The 24,435-nt window shown below is 44.3% G+C and overlaps 2 protein-coding genes and 1 non-coding gene across 3 annotated transcripts; 2 read left to right on the forward strand and 1 right to left on the reverse strand.

Moving 5' to 3' along the window:
• Window positions 1-1,070: 1,070 nt before the first annotated feature.
• On the forward strand, window positions 1,071-1,235 carry LOC114693905. Its single transcript, XR_003734619.1, has one exon. It is a non-coding gene; the product is annotated as a U1 spliceosomal RNA (small nuclear RNA).
• A 2,997-nt stretch (window positions 1,236-4,232) lies between these two features.
• Window positions 4,233-5,070, reverse strand: Mrpl57 (mitochondrial ribosomal protein L57). The gene is made up of 2 exons (XM_028870404.2): window positions 4,963-5,070; window positions 4,233-4,693 (listed from the first exon to the last, which is right to left on the reverse strand). Exon 2 carries the CDS (start codon window positions 4,683-4,685, stop codon window positions 4,377-4,379), a length of 309 nt encoding a protein of 102 aa, XP_028726237.1. The 5' UTR covers window positions 4,686-4,693; window positions 4,963-5,070; the 3' UTR covers window positions 4,233-4,376.
• Window position 5,071: 1 nt separating this feature from the next.
• On the forward strand, window positions 5,072-24,351 carry Ska3 (spindle and kinetochore associated complex subunit 3). The gene is made up of 9 exons (XM_028870402.2): window positions 5,072-5,279; window positions 8,092-8,153; window positions 8,745-8,910; window positions 10,329-10,740; window positions 14,602-14,708; window positions 19,178-19,263; window positions 20,888-21,079; window positions 22,881-23,054; window positions 23,503-24,351. The coding sequence occupies exons 1-8, from the start codon at window positions 5,177-5,179 to the stop codon at window positions 23,004-23,006; spliced, it is 1,254 nt and encodes a 417-aa protein (XP_028726235.1). The 5' UTR covers window positions 5,072-5,176; the 3' UTR covers window positions 23,007-23,054; window positions 23,503-24,351.
• The last annotated feature ends 84 nt before the right edge of the window (window positions 24,352-24,435 follow it).

Raw genomic sequence — 24,435 nt, forward strand, 5'->3', positions numbered from 1 at the left:
TCCCAACACAGGAGGCAGAGGCAGGAGGATGTCTATGAGTTGAAGCTAGTCTGGTCTACATAAAGTTCCAGGCAAGCCAGGGATACATAGTTGAGACTCTGTCTCACAACAACAGAATAACACCATTAGGTGGTGTTCCAAAATACACAAGGATAGCAACTAATAGCTCTGAGGCCACAGGATTTTGTGGGTATTCAGCAGTTCTGTGATGTTAACTTCCACGAGGTTAACTGTCTTTGACCTAGTGTCCATGACTAACAGGGTGTTTTGTTTTTTAAGCTTTTTTTTGGTGTGGGGGGGGGCTGCTCTTACAGGAAAGGGGCTATTAGTGCCTGGATTCTATGGCGCTCTAGTTAAAGGCAGTTGTGAGCCACCCAACATTCCCCTGAAGAGTGGGAAGCACTTCTAAGCACTGAGCCAACTATCCAGCTCCCTAATAGCGTTGGAGTGATGTTTCACCCCAGGCTGCATTTCAACTCCATTACCTTTCCAAGTGCCTGGCCTCCATCACAGGCTGACACCCTTGGTACCACCTCAGCACCTAGTTTCTATTACGTTTTTTATTTTGCTATGCTGATTACATGGCTCCAATCAACTGTAAATTCTTGAAGTTTTATTTTCCTCTAATAGCTTCCCACAAAATAAACACTAAAAATCAGATAGGAACTGTAATGAGCTTCATATCTGCTAGTTTTACTTTTCTGTGGTGGTTCCTCAATTTCTCTAGATTAACCAGGGGGCTAGAGAGAGAGCTCAGTGGTTAAGAGTATATACTACTTTTCCAGGGGACCAGAATTCAGTTCCCAATACCTATAAGGGTGACTAACTCCAGCTCTGGGGGATCTAACACCTGGCCTTGTCAGGCACCTATACTCGTGTGCATATACCTGCATACAGGCACACACATACACATAATTAAATATCTTCTAAAAGGATCAGAGTTTAGTGTTTTATTGACCTTAGTTTCAGGAGACCAGTTTGGTTTGGCAGTGGCCATCAAATTTTTCAGTGCTCACATTCTTTGACTCATTTTACCCTTAGGGGTCATACTTTGTATAAGAATATTCATTATATTTATCTGGCAGTGGATTTTCCATAATCACAAAGATAGTTTTCCCAGGGTGAGGCTTATCTTTTGTACTCCAGAGATGCTGACCCCTTTGATTTTCCCAAATGTAGGAAACTCAGCTGCATAATTTGTAGTAGTGGGGGGACTGTATTCCTGCTCTCCCTTGGGGGAAAAAAGGATCCATTTCAGTACTGTTTGAGGCAACAGAAGACTGAGGTACCCTGTGTCTTGACTCCACTCCTGTTTCCACGTGCAGTGGAGTTTCCAAAGACATGCATGACTCAAGAGAGCTGCTTCCAGAGAGGGGAGCTTGGAGTTGATAGCCACCACCACTTCAGTGTTTATCTTTTCCTACTTTCCTACCATGTGCCTACATTGGTTTTCAAACAGAAAACTTGTGGTAGATAGTCTGCATCAGTGATGAAAAGATGTTGGATGCTAGACCACTGTGGACCCACTCGAGGGTGGTCTGCCTCATTCTACAGGGCTTGCAGTTATTTTAAAACTACTGGGCCAGTGAGACAGCTCTGCAGATAGCGGCTGTTGCCTTCAGCCTGAAGTCCCGGGTTTGGTTCCAGGAAGCCAACGTGCAAAGTAGCCAGTGCATGTACATGCGCACATACGACTGTAATAAAAGTAAAGCTATTCCAAGAAAAGAGCTAAATTGTCATGCTGGTGATCAAAAGGAAACACTGAGTTTGCATGAAGACTTAAGAAGTAGCACTAATTAAATGGAGGCCTGAGATGCAGCCTGGAATTGATATAGGAATGAGCAGAGGAAACTAGTTGTTTGGAGGCCTTTTTACAAAACAGTAAATGAGGGGGACCTGTGTCTATTCCATTGCACTTCCAGAGACACCATGAAACCATGTAAAGGTTTCCTATAACTAGTCACAAAATTTGGAGCACCCCAGGGTGTGAGCGTGCTGGGTAGGCCTTTAATTCCAGCATTCTGGATGTAGATACAGGAGGATACCTATGAGTTTGAGGCCAGCCTGGTCTACATAGTTGACAGGGCTTCATAGACCCTGTCTCAAAAAACAAAAATTGAAGTGCATTCATGGGAAAGATCTTGAAGATGAAGTGAAAATAAAAATTTAAAGAAGTTTCATACATGATCACCCAATGGCAGGATTTATAGGCTCCTTGCCATCTGTTTATTGAGCACCTGAGCAAGCGTGAGTGGTGGCATTAGAAACCCAGCAGCTGTCTTCTAGGCAGTGGGTATACAAGTGGGCACCTATAAGGACCTGGGTTCTCTGGCAAAGGTAGGTCTAAGATGGTGAGATGGTAGGTAGCCAGTGAGAGAATCAAGACTGCAGTGGGCCCTGGAAGGTCATTGGCAGAGTAAGAAATGGCTCGTTAGAAAGTACACACCAACACCAACAAAAAATTGGCTTTAGGCTTTAGACTTCATTTGGTCACTGTAAGTAATGGCCATGTATTTGGAAGATTATCAACTGAGTGAACCTGGATTTAGAATGAACTAGCTACTAGCAGCTTTCCCTCAGCCGTGTGTGTGTGTGTGTGTGTGTGTGTGTGTGTGTGTGTGTGTGTGTGTGCGCGCGCGCGCGCGCTCGCCTATTCTGGCCCTAGAACCTGGTAAGCAAGCACCTCCAGCCCGTCCCTCAACCTTTTTCATTTTTGGCTTTTCAAGACAGGGTTTCTCTGTGTAGTCCTGGTTATTCTGGAACTCACTATAAACCAGGCTGGGCTTGAACTCAGAGATCAGCCTGCCTCTGCCTCTGCCTCCTGAGTGCTAGGATCAAAGGTGTGCATCACCACCTTCCAGGTTCAGTCTTTTCAACTGAATTCGGTGCCTGCATCATGTAGCCCTTCCAAAGTGTAGAGATGTTGATATGTGCTGGAAGTACAGTTTGAAAAACTTACTTCCTATATTCCCAGCACTGTGGGAAGATAATTTGTGGGTCAGCCTGGGCTACATGATGAACCTGTAACAGGTCCCCAGACATTAGCACAATGTCATACACCATGACAGAAGTACCATTTGGGCCTTGGAACCCAGCACAGAGGCAGCAACACCTGCCAAAAATGAAAACAAAGACCTAATCCATCGAAGCCCAGAGTTCTGGGCAAGTCCCTAAATGTACCATGCTTGTTTTTTGGCTTCTGTAGTTCTGCTTCTGGCTAACTGTTTTTGTTAACTGAAGTGTCAACCCAGGTGTGGTTTGGGTAGGGGGGGCACCCAGTGTAGTCACCAGCTGGCTAATAAAGTTTCTACTGGCTTGAATCTGTGTCTGAGTTGTCTTCTCTAGTGGATACCTCACAACAAGCCCTTGTGGAAACCCTGTGGACCACACCCCTGCCGGGTTTTGCTGTTTTTGAGAGGGTCTCTCTGTAGCTCTGGCTGGGTTGGAGCTCTGTAGCCCAGACAGGCACTTGGTCACCTGCCTGCTCTGCCTCCTGAGTGCTGGTTCAAGGCATCCACCACCACAGCCAACAAAATCCCCTACTTTCAGGTGGGGTATGGAGCTCAGTTGGTAGAGTCCTTGCATAACAGTTGACACCCCAAATTCAGTCACCAGCACAATCAAGTTTTATACTCTCGAGATGGAAAGTTTGTAAATGTGATCTCCACATCACTTCTTGGCCGCATTCATACCAGTTTCGTCTCACAGATTGGAGACGAGGGCAGAAGTAGTCAAGTGGAATGACTCCTTATAAAATCTGTGTATTCGAACTGTTGCTTCATGTGTGTGTTACCCTATGACTAACTCCAGGCCCTTTGTTTAAAGATCTAGTTTTGCTACATGTGTAGGAACGTGCCTTTAATCCCAGCCCTTGCGAGGCAGAGGCCAGTAGATCTCTAGAGTTCAAGGCTGTTCTACTCTAAGTAGGGAGACCCATCTCTAAAACAACCCCGCCCCCATTTTATAGTAGGGCAGGGAGCCAATGCCTGTAATTCCAGCACTTGGAGATAGGCAGGCCTACTGCAAATTTGAGGTCAGCAAAAAAGGGCAATAGATCAGAAATTATGCACCTGTAGCAAGGTTAGAGCCCCAAATATTCTTTCTTTTGGCTTCCCGCGGCTGGGTTTTACTGAATACACCAGCAAAGATTTTTCTCCCTCTCCCTCCTGAGTGTGAGGAATACAGGTGTGAGCCAAATGCCTAGGTAGAGCCCCAAATACTCTACATGAAACAACTATTAATCATGTTTGTTTTAATAAGATTCTGGTCGAAGGGATCACACTGTTATATAAATTACATTTTTTTTTTTTCAGTTCCAGGACCAGGTAAGGACAGAGCAGTCTGGTATCCATAAACGTACAGGTGATGGCTCCAGGTTAGGACCATTTCTTCGTGACGTTGAGATGGTCTAGCTGGTCGGCAACGTATCTGTGCGGGGGGAACTTGGAAGTGGCGGCCGCCTTGATGGCCTCAAAGGCCTGGGCCCTGCGCTCCGCGGCGTGGCGGTACTCCTGCTCCGCTGTCATATAGGGCATGCTCAGCCAGTAGTGGTTCTCGGCCTCCACCTCCAGGCGACGGATCATGTTCTCCTTCATCCGGAAGGACACGTTCCGCGGCCGCCGGTGCTTCCCGATCCACTGATGGCCCGGAATGCGGCCACGCAGGAGGACAGCGGTGAAGAACATGGCGTCTCCTGGGAAAGGACACGAAAGCCGGGGGTCGCTGACACCCGGAGGCGGCTGGCGAGCAGCGAGCGTGCACGCTGGCTCCCACGTCCCGCGCGCACCGGGCGGATGCCAAGCACGCTCTGCCCCCGCCGGAAGTGGAGGACCGGGTGCCGGGCCGATGCCAGAGCACGCTCTGCCCCCGCCGGAAGTGGGGGACCAGGTGCCCACCACACCTCAGGGGACGATGGGCCTCCCAGAGAACCCCCCCTGGCCCACGAACTCGCGACGATCTCACCTCGCAGTCCCTCAGACACTGACCCACGCGAGGACGCCCGCGCGCATTTCTTCCGGGGCTTGCTGGGGCCCCGGTGCGAGACTTCCGCTCTCGCGAGAGACGTCTTCTGCGCGCCTGCGCGGAGCGGGCGGCTCGTACTGGACGGTAGGATTCAAATGAGTGGCGCGCTCGAGGGTGAGCGTGGAGGTCGGCGCTCGGCCCAGCTCCTCTCGGCATGAACCCTATCCAGAGTTTCCACTGTAAGCTGCGGGGTCTGGCCGCCGTGCTGGACGGCGAGACGGCCCGGCTGCTGCGAGCGCTGGACGGCGAGGACAGCGGTGAGTGGGCGCGGTTCTCCGTGGGCCGGGGCACCCGGGAGCGGGGGCGAGGCTGACTGTGCTTTCCAGGCATCCTGTGTGCCTTGGGTGCTTGTCAACAGCGTCCACCTTCGTCTGATCGAAAATGCACTAAGGCCTGTGCTCTGCATGTGTGAGTTGACGCCGACATCTGCATTTTCTCCAGTCATATCGTATTTCCAGTACAAATACTCGGTACTGCTGTGTTTTGTTTTTAATAAATAAAACTCACCACCATTCTTACTCGTATTAGAGATTTAAAAAAATAATAATAATTGCATGGCCGGGAATAGTGGCACACGCCTTGAATCCCAGCCAGCACTCAAGAGGTAGAAGCAGGTGGATTTCTGTGAGTTCTAGGCCAGCCTGCTCCCCATAGGGAGCTCCAGACTGACCGGTCTTTTTTTTTTTTTTAATCGTTGCAAAAGTGGTTCAGATTTTGAGATTATTTACTTAAAATGTCATAATTATAATGTATCTTAAGTAATATTGCATCCTGTAGACACAGATTCCTCTCCATTTGGAAATGTTTTTGTGACTATAAAAGTAACATGCACGGTTGGAAATTTCAGATACAGAACACTAACAAGAATATACGTATTTTCTATTTAACGCAAAAGAGACATCACTTACTGTTTTAGCAATGTTTCTACCATTTTTATTTTAGGGGGTTAAAATGTGCTTTATTTGTTTATGTTTTTGAGCTAATGCTGCATAATAGACTAAAATGCATTAGTATTTTCGACTATATGAAGATTGCTTTTCACAGTTTGCTAGTCTATATTCTTACCAAAACATTACCTCTGCATAAGCTTCATTTGCTTTTACAATAAAAACTTGTAATAATTCTTTAATTATTATGTAAAAAGTATGCAAAAGATGATTGCCAGCAGTTTCACTTTTTATAACGGTGCAGGCTAATTTTATGTCAGCTTGACACAGGCTAGAGTCATCTGAGAGGAGGGCACCCCAGTTGAGAAAATGCCTTTGTAAGACTGGGCTGTAGGGCATTTTCTTAATTAGTGATTGATGGGGGAGGACCCAGCCTGTTGTGGGTGGTGTTTTCCCTGGGTTGGTGGTCCTGGGTCCTGTAATAAAGCAGGCTGAGCAAGCCATGTGGAGCAAGCCAGTAAGCAGCTCCCCTCCATGGCCTCTGTGTCAGCTCATACATCCAGGCTCCTAGGCCGTGTGAGTTCCTTCCACTCCCTTCAGTGATGAACTATGATGTGAAAGTATAAGCCGAATAAACCCTTTCCTCCCCCAAGTTGCTTTTGGTCACGGTGTTCCATTGCAGCAATAGAAACCCTAACTAAGACAATGACTGTAGTGCTAGATGATTGAATGGACTTATAAATTATCTTTGAGACAATCTGCATACAGTAAAACTCATAAGAATGCATTTCATTGGTTCTTAGTATAGTCAGTTGTGCAACTGTTAGTACAGAAGGTTTAGATTTTGATAACTTTCTGAAACTTTGTTACAGAAGCCTTGCTTCTGTCTTTACAGGTGTTTTTTAACTCCAGTAAACCCCAAACCCAAACTGATTCATTAAAATAGCTGCCCGGGTGGTGGTGGCACATGAAAAATTTAGTGTAATTCCTTAGACATAGCATGGTCTATAGAGTGAGTTCTAGGACAGCCAGGGCTACAGAGAAACCCTGTCTTGAAAAACAACAACAACAAAATAAATACATAAATAAAGAAATGAAAAACCTTTAATGAACGACAGCATACACAAAGTAAATAAATCTCCAGGCATGGCAGCCCATGTCTTTGATTCAGAATTGAGAGGCAAAAGCAGATGGATCTGTGAGTTCAAGGCCAGACCAGGCTCTGATCAACACAGCAAGGGCTATACAGTGAGTCCTTATCTCACCAAGTAAATACACCTAACCGACAAATAGCTTACAATTGATACAGTGGAATAAGACCCACTCTACAGTGGATGAACATGGGGAATGATGCTAACGATGGGACTACACGCTATAGGGTTCCTTTTACAGGAACAGGCAGGTCCACTCACACGGAAAGGAGACATAAGGTTGCCTGGAGCCAGTATGATGGACAGTGATAGGATTACGGGGGAACAACTGTTTACTGGCATGAGAGCTTCTTTCTTTCTTTCTTTCTTCTTCTTTTTTTTTTTTTTTTTTTTTTGAGACAGGGTTTCTCTGTGTAGTTTTGGTACCTGTCCTGGATCTTACTCTGTAGCCCAGGCTGACCTTGAACTGACAGAGATCCTCCTGGCTCTGCCTCTCGAGTGCTGGGATTAAAGGCATGAGCCGCTGCTGCCCGGCTCCCAGCAGGATTTTTATGTCTAAGGAATAAATTTTTCATTTTCCTCATGCTTATTTGTGGGAGCCCACAAAGGTTTTCTAGTGAGATCTGAGCTTGCTTTACACAACCGGGCTGCATTAGGGGGTAGCTGACCACGTGCATGGTCACCAGGTGTTTGGGATGGCTGTGCTGGGGGAGGTCTTTTGTCTCATTTCTTGACATAACTTTAAAAAGCACTTTAGTAAAGAGACAGAAGGGGCCAGTGGATTAGGATCCAGGCCCTCCCGAACTATCCTGTGTTTCTAACTCTGTGTGTGTGTGTGTGTGTGTGTGTGTGTGTGTGTGTGTGTGTGTCCGTGTGTGTGTGTGTGTGTGTGTGTGTGTGTGTGTCCGTGTGTGTCCGTCTGTCCGTGTGTGTCTGTGTCCTTCTATCTACAAATTTCTCACTTCTCTACCTTGGGGAGAGAAGAGGGAGCAGGTCTCTCTCACTTACTGAACTTTTTTCCTCCCTTTAAGACTTAGAAGATTCACCAATGAGAATTTTATATGACCTTCACACAGAAGTTCAGACTCTAAAGGTACTTATTTATCTCATTTTTTCCATGGTGGGTAATTTTTCTGTGGCTTAAGTTGTTATGGGTCTGGGTCGCTCAGAGATCCACCAGTAAGACAACGATTAAGATTTTAATAAGAGGCGTTTTATTTACTGGCACCTGACTGATTGGCCCCAGGACTGCACCTGAGAGTACTCCCAAGCTGCAGCCTTTAGCGATATCAACCCAGGGCTTATCAAGGCAAAAACCAAAGATGACAGGTATTCTGTCTGCGTGTAGGCAGGGGCTTACTTTAACATATTTGTCTTGCAGGTGTCCTAGTCGTCTTTTTGAGCAGAGTTAGCAAGGTTGATTACAAAAGCAGAAATGGCAGTCAGTCTTGTGACCTATTATCTCAACGGAAAGGCAGATTTACAAGACTAGTCAATTTTAAGAGTAATCTTCAGTGTCTGGGGAAAGAGGGAGGTGGGCAATTAGGGTACAGCCTGTAGAGTCTAGGGGCTTCCGTGTTAGAGGCTGTTTGTGTTTTGGTCTTTCAAGCATAGTAAGTCTAAACTGTACACCGTCACAAAGTCACTTAGATCATGTGTACTGTATTTGCTTCCCTCCTGAAAGGATGATGTTAACACTCTTCTTGGTGAAGCAAGATTGGAGAGTCAAGAAAGCACACATTTCATAAAGGCAACAAAAATACTGATGAAAAAAAATTCAACAGACATCATGAAACTGAGAGAGTTTTTCCAGAAGTATGGCTATCAAGCACGTGACAAGGAAGATTCAGGTTTGATTGACTTGCATTTCTTAGCATCTCCGTAGGGAAGAAGGCCTTGAGTTCTGTCTGTCAGGTCATTGAGTGAGCAGTCAGCACTTCATGCTGGTCAGCGGTCCACCGGAAAGTGGTCCTTGTGGGTCTTGAATTTGAGGAACCTCTCGGACAATAGCAAATCTGGGCTACATAGTAAGACGTGCAGCAAGACATAAAACTGCCCTTGCTCTCCATTCCACAGTGCTGAATAGAAGTGTCTTTGAGCTGTTAAAATGAAAAAGGGTGCCTCGTTAGCTCTGCCAGTAAGTAGCTGGAGAATCACTGGGTACTCCCTTAGATTCCTCCTCTGCAGAACAAGGTGCTTGCGCTATATAAATTGACAACTTTTTTAGTTGCAAACGCCTGTAATCCTAGGAGCCAAGGGAAAGGGTCACCAGTTGAAAACTTGTTACTGCTCAGAGCCTAATAACTGCCCTTGCTTCTTAGTGTAAGGTTGGGTATTTAATGTATGTACTTCCTGAGGGTGCATAAAGAGTGAGCGTTGTGCAGCCCTTTGGAGGCCAAGGCACACAGATCGCCAGATGGAGCCAGCTGCTGTGCCGTTGCCCACTGTTAATGCTGCTGCTGCTGCTGCTGCCATTCTGCCCATATCTCTAGTATTCATCAGTGTCTTGATCTTTTATGAAGATGGTCTTTGTATGTATGGAAAGCATTAATGAAATCAAACAAGTAATAACATATGTGTGGTAAGTATGTTAGTCAACGTGCTGTACTAGAATTCAGTTTGCTTTTGAAGTTAGAAAGTGTGTGATATAATTTGTTTTCCTCCTAAAGTAATCATAGATTCAAATACTCCTCTCCTTTTCTTTTGTACTTGGGCACCTACAAGTCAAGTGTATGGTTGGCAAGACAGCTCTGGGTAGAGGCACTTGTCACCTAACCTGACAACCTGCATTTGGTCCCCAGGACCCACAAGGAGAGAATAGTCATTGCCACATGTACCCTGTGGCACACACACAAAATGAACAAAATGTAATTGAAAATTTTTACAAAATTAAAAGTATAAAATCATATTGTTTCAGTTTGTGTTAAATCTAGAACAAAGCTGATTATACACTAATTCCCTAATAATACTTTCAGAAAACACTAAGACTGATCAATAAATCTATTGAAGAAGTAGGAAATTGGATTTTATTTGTGGGTGTTGGTTTTTCAGAGCATTTCCATTTCTCTAAAGTGTCTAGATGGAATACAAGCAGGTAGGTTGTATATATCAAACTTACAGAAGAGACGGTTGAAATGAAAGCTTCAAAGGGTCAAGATTTCACCGACATGGAACATTTGGGGTGGGCTAGTCTGTGTTCTTTTAATAATCAAGAGATATCCTGTCTTAGTGTTTGACCAGAATTTACCTCTTTGACTTTTCCTCCCAGCATGTGAGCACAAAGTCAGCGACTCGGCCTCAGAGTTGGCTGTGTGTGAAGACGCTCAGAAGCCCGCTGCAGAGGACGAGCCGTCTGATCCGTGTGTTCCGAGCACTTCTGTCTCTGAAAAGCCCCTACGCAGCCCACAGCTTTCAGACTTTGGACTGGAGCGGTACATAGTCTCCCGAGTCCCACCAAACCCTCCCCAGACAGCTGACAGCCTTAAAGAAGAATGCATATCGGAAACCCCTCCTGCCAGAGAATCTTCTGTCACAGTGCTAAAGACTCCCAGGTGTGCTCTGAAGATGGATGATTTTGAGTGTGTAACTCCTAAATTAGAACACTTTGGTATATCTGAATACACTATGTGTTTAAATGAAGATTATACCATGGGACTTAGAAATATGAAGAACATGAAAAGGTAAGCAACTTGAAATTTTTTTTATTTTTTTGTTTTTGTTTTTTTGAGGCAGGGTTTCTCTGTGTATCTCTGGCTGTCCTGGAACTTACTCTGTAGACCAGGCTGGCCTCTAACTCACAGAGATCCACCTTCCTTCCTGTCCCTTAGTTTTGGAATTAAAGACATGTGCCACCACCTCCCTGCTAACAACTTGAAATTTTTTAAAGATTTATTTTTGATTACATGTGTGGCTATGTGCTGGTGAGTACAGGTGCCCTCAGAGGCCAGAGATGTTGGCTCTCCCTTGGAACTGGAGGTACATGCAGTTGTGAGCTGTCTGATGTGAGTGCTGGGAACCGAACTCCGGCCCTAGAAGAGCCATACGTGATACTGCTGAGCCAGCTCTCCGGCCCCTTGAAAATATTTTTGTTAATTCTTTGAAAACTTTGTACAATGTTTTTGATTATACTCCCCCCAATTCCTTTAGCATCTACTGTCCCCCAATTCATGTCTTTTTTTTTTTTTTTTAAATAACCCATGGAGTCTGATTTGTGCTGCCCATATACTGCCGGGCCACAGTCTACCTTCTAGGACCAGACCCTTAAAGGAAACAGACTCCCTCTCCCAGCAGAGGATAGTTGCCTGTAGCTCCTTTGCTAAGGGTGGGACTTGATGACCTTCCTCCTCCTCCATGTTGGGATTTTGTAGTTTAACCTTGTGCATTCTGTCAAAACTGTTGTGAGTTCCTCTGTTCAACTGCCTGTCTTGCAGGAGAACACTGTTTGAATGCAGTCATCTACTGCCTCTAGCTCTTAGAATCTTTCCACCTCTTCTTCTAAGATGATCCCTGAGTCTTGGGATGCCATCCCATTTAGGGCTGAGCACTCCGTATAGTCTTTTAACCTCCCCATGTTGACTGTTATGGATCTCTGTGTTAACGGTCATCTGCAAAAAGGAGCTTCTCCAAGCTGGACATGGTGGTGCACGTCTTTAATTCCAGCACTCAGGAGGCAGAGGTAGGCTTATCTGTCAAGAGTTCAAAGCCATCCTGGTCTATATAGTGAGTTCCAGGATGACTGGGGCTATGTAGAAAGAACCTGTCTCAAAGAACAAAACAAAAATAAACAAATGAAGCTTCTTTGATAAAGATTTAGAGAGATATAGTAATCAGGCTGGGTGAGGTGGTTCATTCCTTAAATCCCAGTACTCAGGAGGCAGATCTCTGATTTTGAGGCCAGCCTGGTCTACATAGCAAGCTCCAGGACAACCAGGGCTACATGGAACTTGTCTTAAGAAAGGGCTGGGGGTGTGGGTACACTGATCTGTGAGCAAGCAGTGTAATTAAGCTGTCCATGTATCAGAATTAATAGTAGTAGTTTCTCCTCCCAAGACCCATTTAGCCATGGGTTCTTGTCCCCAGTAACAGTATTAGGTGTGGGTTCTCTCTTGTGGATCAGTCCATAATTGCAATTCGAAAGTGATTATTTCTGAAACTCCAGTGGGCATATTGTCATTTGTAATGTGTGGAAGTCTATGGGACCTCCCTGAAAGGTAACCCCTTCCAGGCACTGTGCTTTTTAATCTGATAGTCTGTGGTGTCTCCGGAATGGCACCATTGTTCCGGTTATAGTTTAAACTCTTCCATATGTGTCTGTTTTCGGAAGCTTCTACAGTAGTGGGTCTCCATGACTTTTTCAAAGATTTTTAGTGTTAGTTGTCTGTCTGTCCTGTCCTCATCCCCCACCCCACTTATTCTTTTTACTCCCCCCACCTCCAGACACCCCCCCCACACACACACACACCATACACAAACACACACCTGGGGCTGCATGCATTCCACATACAAGAGAAGATGTGATGTTTGTCTTTCAGAGTCTGGGTTACCACATTCAAAATGATTGTTCACAGCTCCATCCATTTACCTGTCGTGATTGCATTTTTCTTATCAACTGAATAATACTCGATTGTGTAAATGTACCGCATTTTCATTCTCTGTTGTCAGTTGATGAGCATGTTAGCTCCTTCCATTTCCTGTAAAGCAGCAGTTGAGCAGGTATCTCTATAGTAGGATATAGACTCCTTTAGGTACATGCCCAAGAATGGCATAGCTGAATCATATGGAGGATCTATTTCTAGCTTTATGAGGAACCTCCACACTGATTTCCATAGTGGTTGCACCTGTTTAAACTCTCACCCGCAGTAAAACAGTGTGCTCCCCTTCCTGACATCCATGCCAGCAAAAGCTTGGGGTTTTGTGTTTGGTTGAGTTTTTGTTGTCAATTTTGTTGGTTGAGTCAGGGTCTCTTTGTGTAGTTCTGGAAGGCCTGAAGTTCACAAAGATTCCCCTGCCTCTGCCTTCTGAGTGCTGAGATTAAAGTTGTATGCCACCACTCCTGAAGTCACTTTTTTCATTTATTTATTTTTAAATCTTAGCCTTTGTGACTGGGGTAAGATGAGCTGCCCCTGATGTCTGTGCTGGGAACTGAACTGGGGTCTTCCGGAAGGGCAGGAAACACTGAGCTGTAGCTAGAGTTTTCCTGCCTTGACCACAGTCAGGACAAATCTTTATCACCCGCCAGTCCCACAGCCGCTCAGACCCAACCAAGTAAACACAGAGACTGATATTGCTTACAAACTGTATGGCCATGGCAGGCTTCTTGCTAACTGTTCTTATAGCTTAAATTAATCCATTTCCATAAATCTATACCTTGCCACGTGGCTGGTGGCTTACCGGTGTCTTCACATGCTGCTGGTCATGGCGGCAGCTGGCAGTGTCTCTCTGCCTCAGCCTTCCGCTTCCCAGAATTCTCCTCTCTCCTTGTCCCACCTACTTCCTGCCTGGCCACTGGCCAATCAGTGTTTTATTTATTGACCAATCAGAGCAATTTGACATACAGACCATTCCACAGCACTGAGCCATCTCTCCAGCCCACTTTTAGAAAGATTTCAGCTATTTCCTATTTTATCAGTAATTTCATCCATGAAGTGTAAGCTGTTGATGTCCTAAGGAGTGATAGAATCCACAGCATGCAATGTTCCCTCATGTGTATTTGTGTAATTGGGCAAGTCAATCTCTGGGTAGCCCTGACTATCCTGGAACTTGCTCTGTAGACCAGGCTGGCCCAGACTCACAGAGATTCACCTGCCTCTGCCTCCAGAGTGCTGGGATTAATGTTGTGTACCACCACTGCCTGGCTAGGGCAAGTCAATCTTAATAAAATGACAGATTCAGTCTTCTTACTCTAAAATAATGAGATTTTTTTATTTTTAATTTTATTTTGTGTGTTTGGGTGTTTTATCTGAATATATATCTGTGACCTCATTCATGCCTGGTGAAGGAGGGTGTCAGAGCTCCTGGGACTGGAGTTAGGAATTAAATCCTGGTCTTCTAGAAGAGCAGCCAGTGCTCTTAACCACTGAACCATCTCTCCAGCCTCCCCCTGTCACCCAACTTGTTACTGGGCTTGAATAATTTTGCTTTCTATCAGATAGGCTAATAAAAACAAATCCTGCCACACTAGGTTATTAATGAAGTCTTGCTGATTTACTGCATTTGCATCCTAGGTAAATCCCACAGCTTTCCTCTAAGTTAGAGGTAGTTAATCCACTCCAGGACGATCAAGCAAGTTGTCTGTCAAGTGCTAGGATTGCATGTATGTGCCGCCACACCTTGCTTTACAGATTTGTATATTTAAAATAAATATGTATACTACTTAAATATTTAAAGTAAACGATAGGTATATCCAATATATTTTTCAATTATTTTAATGATTCTTCCATTGGTCTTTATTTCATAAACCAAAAATGAACTACCCCAGCCTGAAATATTGTAAGATGAAGTTTTTCTGCAAAGGTTGAATGTTAACTCTCGTGACTTTACAGTTCCCCTCTGAATAGTGCCAGTGGAGAGGCCGTAGGGACAGGGCCTGTGACCAGTGAGAATTCTTTAGCCATTCCTGGTTCCATAATCGAGCAGCTGGAAAAAACTGGTGAGTTTAAAAAATTAGCTTCTCCTTTGTACTCGTTCCTCGTTAACTTTGTACAAAATGATTCTCTAATTTTAGATTATTAACCTTAGGTAGTTTACTACATCTTTTGTTTTTGTTTGTTTTTAAACGTGCACATTTGTCTGTGTGAGGGTGTTGGATTCCTTGGAACTGAAGTTACAGACAGTTGTGAGCTGCCATGTAGGTGCTGGGAATTGAACCTGGGTCCTCTGAAAGAGCAGCCAGTGCTCTTTAACTGCTGAGCCCTCTCTCCATCCCCCCCTTACTGCATCTTTTTAATTGGTGGTACTGGGTCTTATTTAGTACCATTCAACTTAAGTTCAGCTTGATTTCATGGGGGAGAGTGATACATTTTTTCTGATAATTTTTTTCTTTCAACTATATTTCATGTGTATGTTTGATTGCCTTCACATATGTCTGTGCCCCACACGTGTGTTCCTAGTACCCTTGGAGTCCAGAAGAGGGCATTGGAGCTGCTGGAACGAGTTACAGGTAGTTGTGAGCCGCCATATGGATGCTGGGAATGAGACCTGGTTCTTCTGCAAGAGCAGCCAGTGCTCTTAATTGCTGAGCCCAGCAATAATAAGTTTTCCGTCCAACTCCAATAAGTTTTCAGCATTATTTCTGATTATGTGCAGTATGTGTCAGGTTTTTGTTCTCCACAGTTTAACCTACTCTGGTTGGAAGTGTCCATGTGGGTTGTGTGGAGGCCAGAGGTTGAATAGAGTGTCTCCCTGATTGTTTACCACCTTAGCTTTCTTATTGAAGCTGGAGCCCACATTGATTTGACTATGCTGACTGGCCAGTGAGCTTCAGGGGTGAGCCTGCCATTCCCCATCACTGGAGTTACTACTACATAGTGCCATGGCCCCCAAAAGGAGGAGCGCTATTAGAGGTGTGGCCTTGTTGGAGGAAGTGTGTCACTGTAGAGGTGGGCTTTGAGGTCCATATATGCTCAAGCCCAGGCCAGTGAGACTGTCTACTTCCTGTTGCCTGCATATCAACAGGTAGCAGCAGCTCCTCCTCCAGCACCTTATCTCCCTGCACGCTGCCCTGCCCCCACCACGAGATAATGGACTAAACCTCTGAAACTGTAAGCCTGTATGTGTTTTCCTTAACAAGAGTGGCGTGGTCACCGCAGTAGAGCTCCTGACTGAGACAGAGCTGGAGACCTGAACTCAGGCCCTCATGCTTGCAGATCAGGCCCATCTCCCCAGGGTCATGGTCACTTGAAACAGATATGGGGAGGCACACTTGGGATCCCATCACTAGGGAGGAAAAGGCTAAGTTTGCGGCCAGCCTGGGCTACTTTGAGATTGTCTCAGAAACAGCTCCACCCTCCAAAATATATATTCAACGTTTTTTCTTTAATTTTTAAAAAAATCACGTATAGGGGACTCAATGTTTAAGAGCACTGGCTGCTCTTCCAGAGGACCCAGTTCAATTCCCAGCAATCACATGGCAACTCACACCTGTCTGTAACACCAGTTCGAGGGCTTCTGACCCCCTCACGCAGACATAAATGCAGGCAAAACACTAGCGAACAAAAAAATTTTTAAAAATCATTTTTATTTTATGTATATGAGTATTTTACCTACATTTATGTCCGTACACTCACGTGTGCCTGGTGCCTGTGGCGGTCACAAGAGGCCATTAGATCCCCTGGACCTAGACTACAGGTGACTGGGAGCCGCCATGTGGGTGCTGGGGAACTGAATTCAAGTCCTCTGGAGGAGCAGCCAGTGCTCTCAGACATGGAATCATCTCTCCAGCCGTCCTTTATTTAACTTTTGCAAATCTGTGAGTTCTTTTCACCGAATTGGCAAATGTTTAACACTGTCTTTATCTTTCCAAAGTCTTGCACTTAGTTTTAGAAAAAATATGCTAATTTCATGACATGTTATTAATAAGCACTGTTGGTACAAGCAATTTTAAAAATGTATCTGGCTTGTACTCGTGGTAACTTACAGCCCACTCTATAAGGAAGAGCAGGACTATATTAAAGAAATGTTTAGAGAAAGACAACAGCTCGTGTCTGTATCATGGGAAAGCACTGGGGGGAGCAGGAGCGGAAGAGCTGCCTACCAAGATCTGCTTTTATTTTTTTGAAATGTGGATGGGTGTTTTGTCTGCATGTGTGTCTGTGCATCATGTACATACATGTCTAGTACCTTCAGAGGCTAGCTAGGAGAGGATGTCGGATCCCTTGGGACTGGAGTTACAGATGGTTGTAAGCTGCCATGTAGGCGTTGGAAATTGAACAGTAGTTCTCTGGATGAGAAGCCAGTGTCCCAACCACTGAGCTTTCTCTTCAGCTCCCAAGAATCTTTTTTTTTTTAATTAATTTTTTTTTTTTTTTAATGAAATTAGGTCTGGAGAGGTGACTCAGCAGGGAAGAACATTAGCTGCTCTTGCAGGGACCTGGTTTGATTTCTGACAACCATGATTCCTAGCTCACAACCATCTGTGACTCAAATTCCAGGGTCTCCAATGTCCTTTTCTGACCTCCACAGGCACAGATATGCACATTCATGCAGACAAAACGACCATATACATAAAAGTGAATAAATCAGTAGAGTGTGAGCTTTTTTAAAAGTATGGTTGAGGAGATAGTTCAATTAGTAAAGTGTTTGCCACACAGACATGAAGACTGACTTAGGTTTGCGTTCCCAGAACTTGTATAAAGTCCAGACACGGTGCATCTCAGGCTCGGTGAGAGACTATCTCAAAAAAAAAAGATCTCAGCACTTGGGAGACAGACAGGTGGAGCTCTGCATTTAAGGCTAGCCTGGTCTCCAGAGTGCATCCCAGGACAGCTGTGGGACACAGAGAAAGCCTGTCTGGAAGCCCAACAACAAAAAGATGGGGTGCAACCGAGAAAGACCCTTGGTGTCTGCCTCTAGCCGCAGTCAAGTGTACCCAATGAAGCACACTTGTGCACACACCACACTCACAAGCGTTACACACCACACCACTCGCCGAAAAAAGAGGAAGGAGAATGAATATATAGTTGAAGACAGTGTCTCACCTTGAGTCTTGAACTCAGCAGTCCTCTGCCTCAACCCCTGAGTTCTGGGATTACAGGTTTGAACCACCATGTCCAGTTAAAATACCTTTTTTAAAAGATTTATTTATTTTCATTTTATGTATATGAGTGCTTTGCCTGCTTGAGTATCTGTGCACCATGTGTGTAGTGCCCACAAAGGGCAGAAGGCGGCACTGGAATCCTGGAACTCATGCTACAGATTGTTGTGAGCTGCATGTGAGTGCTCAGAACTAACCTAGGACCTCTGCAAGAGCAGCAAAGTGCTCTTAACCACCGAGTCTGGCTTCACCCTTTCGGGTCCTCCTCACCTACTTTCTGTAGTAGTGGGGATTGAACCCGGGGCTTCGTGCGTGCCGGGCAAGCACTCCACCAATTGAAGTGTACTATGCCCAGCCATTACAGTTTGCTTGTTTGTTTTTTGCTGCTGTTGTTGTGTGTTTTTTCATTTGTTTTTTTGTTGTTGTTGTTTGTGTTTTTTGGTTTTGGTTTTTCAAGGCAAGGTTTATCTGTGTAGCGTTGGCTATCCTGGAACTCACTCTGTAGACCAGACTGGCCTTGAACTCAGAGAGATCCGCCTGCCTCTGCCTCCCAAGTGCTGGGATTAAAGGTGTGCACCGCCCAGCACTTGTTTATATATATGTGTGTATCTTTTTTTAAATTTTTATTTGTTATTGGTGTGTGTATGTGTATGATGTTTGTATATGAGTATGGGTATGTGCTTGTCATAGTGTGTATGGAAGTCCAAGGAAAACTTTTGAGAGTCACTGTGTCATATGGGCATTGAGCACTAGTCATAAGGTTGATGTGACAAGTGATTTTATCTGCTGAGCCATTTCAATGGCCTGTTTACACAGTTTTTAATAGATTGATTTATAGTTATCTTTGTAACTATTTTCATGATTTTTTTAAAAATTATTTTGACAGTAGGGACTGAACCCAGGGCCTTAGCAAACATTCTGACAACTGAGTTAGATCCCCAATAGTTGGTCGCTATTATATGTTACCTGTTACAGCAGAATTCATTACTTTGTACTATTCTTATACCATGCAACTTTTACTAATATTAATGATAAGTATATATGTGAATTTAACAGTTTTGGTTTTTCTTGTCCAGCCAAACCACACTCCATACTTAGATTTTTAGAACAATAGTAACAAAATATACAGGCTAAATTGACAATTAACATGGCTCAGTGGTTAGGAGCACATACTACTTTTCTAGAGTACCTGGATTCAGTTCCTAGCACCCACATCAGGCACTCACAACCACCTCTACCTCCAGCTCCAGGGATAGCTGACTGCACGCGCGCGCGCACACACACACACACACACACACACACATATAATTTACAAAAGTTGGATACTTACTTCAACTTAATTTTCATGCCTATTTTATGTCTTCTAGATGCTGAATATACAAATTCACCATTGCCACCTAAATTCTGCACTCCAGGTTTGAAAATTCCGTCTACAGTGGACAGTGGAGCTTTGGTAAAGTTCTACTAAAGTTAAAAACTGTCATCTTCCTCCTTAGGACTCAGACATGACTTCTGGACTCAGTGTCCATAACAGACGAGATCAGTGAAGCTCTTAGGAATACATGTGCAGTACATTCTAGGGAATAGTTAGGCACCATCAATTAGGACCCGTAGATTTTTCCGTATCATGTCAAAATCTATCCAAGGGGAATTGAGACAGATTTATAGAATAATAATATAGACAGGAGTACAGAAATGTAACCGCTAGTGAGAAAGTGAGCACATCTAAGAGCTGATGCCAAGTGTCTGTCAGTCTAAATAATGGATGACCAAACAAAAAGAATATTTTCAAGAAATTTGATGTCCTTGAAGATAAATGATTATATACACACATCTATTTTAAGAAAAAAGAATGGGCCGGGTGGTGCTGGTGCTGGTGCTGCACACCTTTAATCCCAGCACTCAGGAGGCAGAGACAGGTGGATCTCTAAGTTCGAGGCCAGCCTGGTCTACAGAGCAAGTTTCAGGACAGGCTCCAAACCTACACAGAGAAACCCTGTTTTGAAACCTCCTCCCCCACCCCACCCCCAAAAAAAGAAAGAAAAAAGAATGAGTAGAAACAGATCAGAGTGGTTTTCCCTAGATAACAGATTTTTAGGTAATTTAATGTCTCCCTGGCTCAGTTTTTCCTGCTAACTTACTTAACATAATCAAAACCTTCCTGGTGAGACAGCTTCCTTAGTCAGGTGGGACAGCTGAGACAGGTGGGACAAGACTTGATGATCGGGCTGCTGTCATTTTTAGTGTTCCGTGTGGCAGCCACTAATCAGGCAGTGTTTAAGCACCTACACTGTAGCTTGGTGCACCCGAGCTGTGACTAGTAATACGAGACAGGGCATCTGTAGACAGGTTCTTCTTAACAGGCTGGCTGCCTGCAGGTACTTGCTGTTTTCAGTCCATGTACATCTTTTGTTGTGTGTGTGTTTGCTCTGTTTAAGAACTAGGGTGTCTTGTCGCTCAGAGTGGCCTTGACCTTGCTTTATAGTTGAGAATTGACTGTGACCACCTCCTCCTCATGCTCTGCCTGCACCACCACGCCCACTTGTGTTTCTGTCCCTGTGGAAGGCACTCTACTGCTGTGGTATTCCTCACCATTCTTTCTTTATTAACGTGAGACATAGTGTGAGTTAAGTGCATGCTGAGCATCTCTTAGATGTATGTACGCAGACAGTGTATAGGAAGATTCTATTCTGAGCTGGGCTTTGATGTCTGGCCCAGACTAGCCTCTCCTCCTTTTGTTCTCTTCTCTACCCTTAGCACCTAAATTCTGCACTGACTCAGACACTGCTACCCACTTGAGCTCGCAAAGACCTCAGTTTGGTACTGCCTGAGATGGGATGGGATGGGATCTGGGGTTCAGCCACTGTTCTTTTGAGTTCTCCCTCAAAGCCTGTATTAGTAGTGAAGATGAGACTTTGTCTTCTATGTACGATTTTCTTGATTTGGGTAGAACTCAGTCAGGAAAGTGGGATCATTTGGGGCCTGCTTTAGTAGACTCCAATAGAGCTAATTAAATAAAAATTTATTTACAACACTACTTACTTACAATAATTCAGTGATTTATTTTTATTCTGCAGGTATATAAAAATTATCCAAAACCAAATAGTTCATCAAGTGATTTGGAAGTGAAAGACTGTGATCCATTAATTTTAAATTCAGATGAATGCTATGAGAATTTTGCAGACCCCCCTTCTACAATTACTTCCTGTGAAAATATCAGGACACCTTCTCCTCCAGCAGTTACTGCAATTCCAGAAGACATTCTCCAGGTTATTGCCAGGCTATTTTCTTCTAATATTTTCAAAATTATATATTTGTGTTAGAGAACTGAAATTGCATATAAACTGTCATATTTACCATCAAGCCAATATGTGACTTTGGGTATTGAGAATATCCTTAAGGTTTTCCTGCACCAGATACCAGTTCCTAAGTTGGTTTTAGTGATGTTACGCAGGAGGTGTTTTCTCTCTAAATTTGTGTTCTACAGTGTGTTGTTTCTGTTAGTTTTTACCTGTGCTTGCCACTTTGGTTATTCGTTGTTCCACTGAAAGTGAGTGCCCTTCCCCCTATTCACTCTAGCCTCAGGGTGTCATTAATAACTCAAACTGATTGACGTGGCATTAAAATAGCTGACTCTGTAGTATGGCATCACCAACTAGTAGATACTACTGACCGCTCTGACCCTGAACAATCCAGTTAAAGTGTTGGCCATCAGTACTTAGTGCAAAGAATCTAAGTGACTCTTCTAGAGCTGTCCTGCCTCATGGGGAGCCATGAGAACAATAAACTGAGAAAATACCTAAATGCTAGTAGAACTGACTCACCCTGCAAGATCAACAAAGGATCTGTTCAATTTTTGTCTTTTTAAAGAATATTTATTGCACTTTTAATTGTGTATATAATACATGTGTGTCTATGGGATATATATACCTACCTATGAGTGTAGGTGTCTGAGTAGCCAGAAGAGGGTGTCAGATGCAGAGTTACAGGCAATTGTGAGCTGCCCAAAATGTGAGCTGGGAACCGAACTTTGGTCCTCTGTAAGAGCAGTACATGCTCTTACTGCTGTCTCCAGTCCCTCCTCCTGACTGCCTGCTTTCTTAGGAGATAAACTAAACAGAATGTCTGTCTTTGTGAGGGTGTATGTGGAGAGTTAGCATTTCCTGTTGTGGGTTTCTTTATGAGAAGGTAAGGAGACCTCATCTTTGGTGGTTGTTTGCTTTTCTTATAGTGCTGTGGGCAAAACACTGGGATTATGTATGATATAGACACACTCTACCTTTTATTACATGCCCAGGGACACCTTATAGTCAGCATCTGCTTCTAGTTTCTTTCTTTTAATGTGTTAATTATATAAAGTAATGGATTTCATTTTTTTTTTTTCCCCTTTTTGCTTTTTGAGACAGGGTTTCTCTGTGTGTAGTCCTGGCTGTCCTGGATCTCGCTCTGTAGACCAGGCTGGCCTTGACTCACAGAGATCCGCCTGCTTCTGCCTCCCAAGTGCTGGGATTAAAGGCATGCACCACCACCGCCCAGCTTACATGATAACATTTTCATACATGTGCATAACCTGTTTATGTCACAGATGCACAAACATCCATTACCTTCTCTGTTAAGAGAGTGTGTCCTCAAATAAGTTTCCTTAGGGCTGTTTAGGAGTGGCTATACCACTGAAGACAATGTCTCGCCCTCCTCCTTAAATGTCTAGACACATAGAGGGGAGAGGCAGGGAGGGCCTGTGAGCCTCTCCCTCCATGATGGGTGCTCATTTGCTCAGTCTTGTGGAGACGCAGTGCACATGCGTATAGCCCTGTGTCCCTTCTCTTCAGTGTGTAGACTTCCTGTCTACACCATCAGACTCAACACGGCTCTCAGGCATTGACTCTAGTACACGTGTATTTAGAGTTTAGACATCCTACTTCATGAGAAATTCATGTTGCTTTCTTTGCTGTTCAGTGTCTGTATGGACTGCTGATATTTTAAGTATTTTAAATAACCTTTATCTAATTGTTCATGGCTCTTTTAGAGTGTTTAGAACACCTTCCAGATTTTTCATTGTTTTTGTTTTAGATGTTAACAAAGCACAACTCAAACCTAGCTACTCCATTGGAAGTTAAAACAATGCCATCCAGGAAAGGCTTCCTCAAGTACGGGGGGCAGAGCATCCGAGGTGCTGCCAACAAGGAAAACTGGTGACGCCACTGCAGGACGTGCCTGTGTTACCTGAGGCATTTGAAAACTAGGGTGAGAACACTAGTGCTGGTTTCTCTTTTCATTTGCCTTGCCAGTGTGGGTTAACAGCCTGGTTCCACCTGAGCCTGGAGCTGGCCCTTGAATCTCACATTCCCAGGTTAGCAAGTCGGTGGGGTGATGCATCTGTTCCGAACTTCCCTTTGTAAAAAATTTTATTATTCTTGAAACAGGCTCTTAACTGTATAACCTTGGCTGGCCTGGAACTTGCTACATAGACCAGGCTGGCCTCAAATCACACATCTGCCTGCCTGCCTTGGCACATGCCACCAGCCTCTCTTCTTTTAAAGATTTCTTGTGTGTGCACGTGTGTGTGTGTGTGTGTGTGTGTGTGTGTGTGTGTGTGTGTGTGTGTAAGTATAAAATACTTAGTTACCATATTGCCTTCTGTCCTGACGTCTCTTAATTGTCCTTACTTGGTTTTATTTGTTTCTGTTTATAGGAATTCTAGTGTGGATACATCCAATAAAGAAGCTGGACAGCAACGGGAAAGTGAGCTGGACTTAAGTTTTCTCAAATCTTCTATTAGAAAATTTAGCTGGTTAACACAGAGAGACCAGTGAGATGGAAGGAGGGCTCACTGCTGTGTCTGCCTTCTTTTCTCCCAGTTTTCCAGTTTTATTTCATTCTTACATTAATGTTTCTGTTCCGCCACACTGTGTTGGCCTCTCTAGCTTGGCCACCCAGCAGATCCGAACTTCATTCTTTCTGGACACCTGAGCCGGGAGCCTTGGGAACATCTTGATTCTAGAACTATCTAATATCCTTCTAGGCCCAAGATCCTTCTGATCCAAGAACAGCTAGAAAGTAGTTCTCTTAAGTTCCTGACAGTGCTTTTGGGAAGTTTTGCAATGCAGCCAGTAGGGGAATGAGGAGCTAGTGTTCTAGAGAGACCAGCTGAAATTCTGAGAAGAAATAATTGGCAAATACCATAGGTACTTAATGGGCTTAGGGAATTTTCCTTTTTGGTTTTTTTTTTTTTCTAACCCCCATGACAGGGTTTCTCTGTGTAGCCCTGGCCGTCCTGTGTCCCGGAACTCACTCTGTAGACCAGGCTGGCCTTGAACTCAGAGATCCCTCTGCCTCAGCCTCCCAAGTGCTGCGATTAAAGGAATGTGCCACCACTGCCCAGCAGCTTTAGGAAATTTTGTGTGGCATAAGGATTATTCTAATTATGCACTGAAAATGCAGTGGAAGAATTCCAGGGTAATCAAGATGTTCCCAAGGCTCCTGACTCAGGGTAGGTATTTGTATAAATTTGTTACATAATAAAAGGATTTTCAGAGTAAAACTCCTGCCCACCTTTTGTGTGCTGCTGACTGAAATCTCTTCAGCCCTTTTCACTACATGGCATTTGTGGCCGTGAGTCCACATA

This window comes from Peromyscus leucopus, chromosome 9, assembly GCF_004664715.2.
Source record: "Peromyscus leucopus breed LL Stock chromosome 9, UCI_PerLeu_2.1, whole genome shotgun sequence".
In the NCBI taxonomy this organism is placed as follows: domain Eukaryota; kingdom Metazoa; phylum Chordata; class Mammalia; order Rodentia; family Cricetidae; genus Peromyscus; species Peromyscus leucopus.

Bases quoted from the DNA above. Each gene is read 5' to 3' on its own strand.
- Ska3 (XM_028870402.2), top strand. From the start codon at position 5,177: ATGAACCCTATCCAGAGTTTCCACTGTAAGCTGCGGGGTCTGGCCGCC. The intron at 19,264-20,887 runs GTAAAGTTCTAC...TTTATTCTGCAG, and splicing joins CAGTGGACAGTGGAGCTTTG to GTATATAAAAATTATCCAAA. The intron at 21,080-22,880 runs GTTATTGCCAGG...TTTTTGTTTTAG, and splicing joins TTCCAGAAGACATTCTCCAG to ATGTTAACAAAGCACAACTC.
- Mrpl57 (XM_028870404.2), bottom strand. From the start codon at position 4,685: ATGTTCTTCACCGCTGTCCTCCTGCGTGGCCGCATTCCGGGCCATCAG.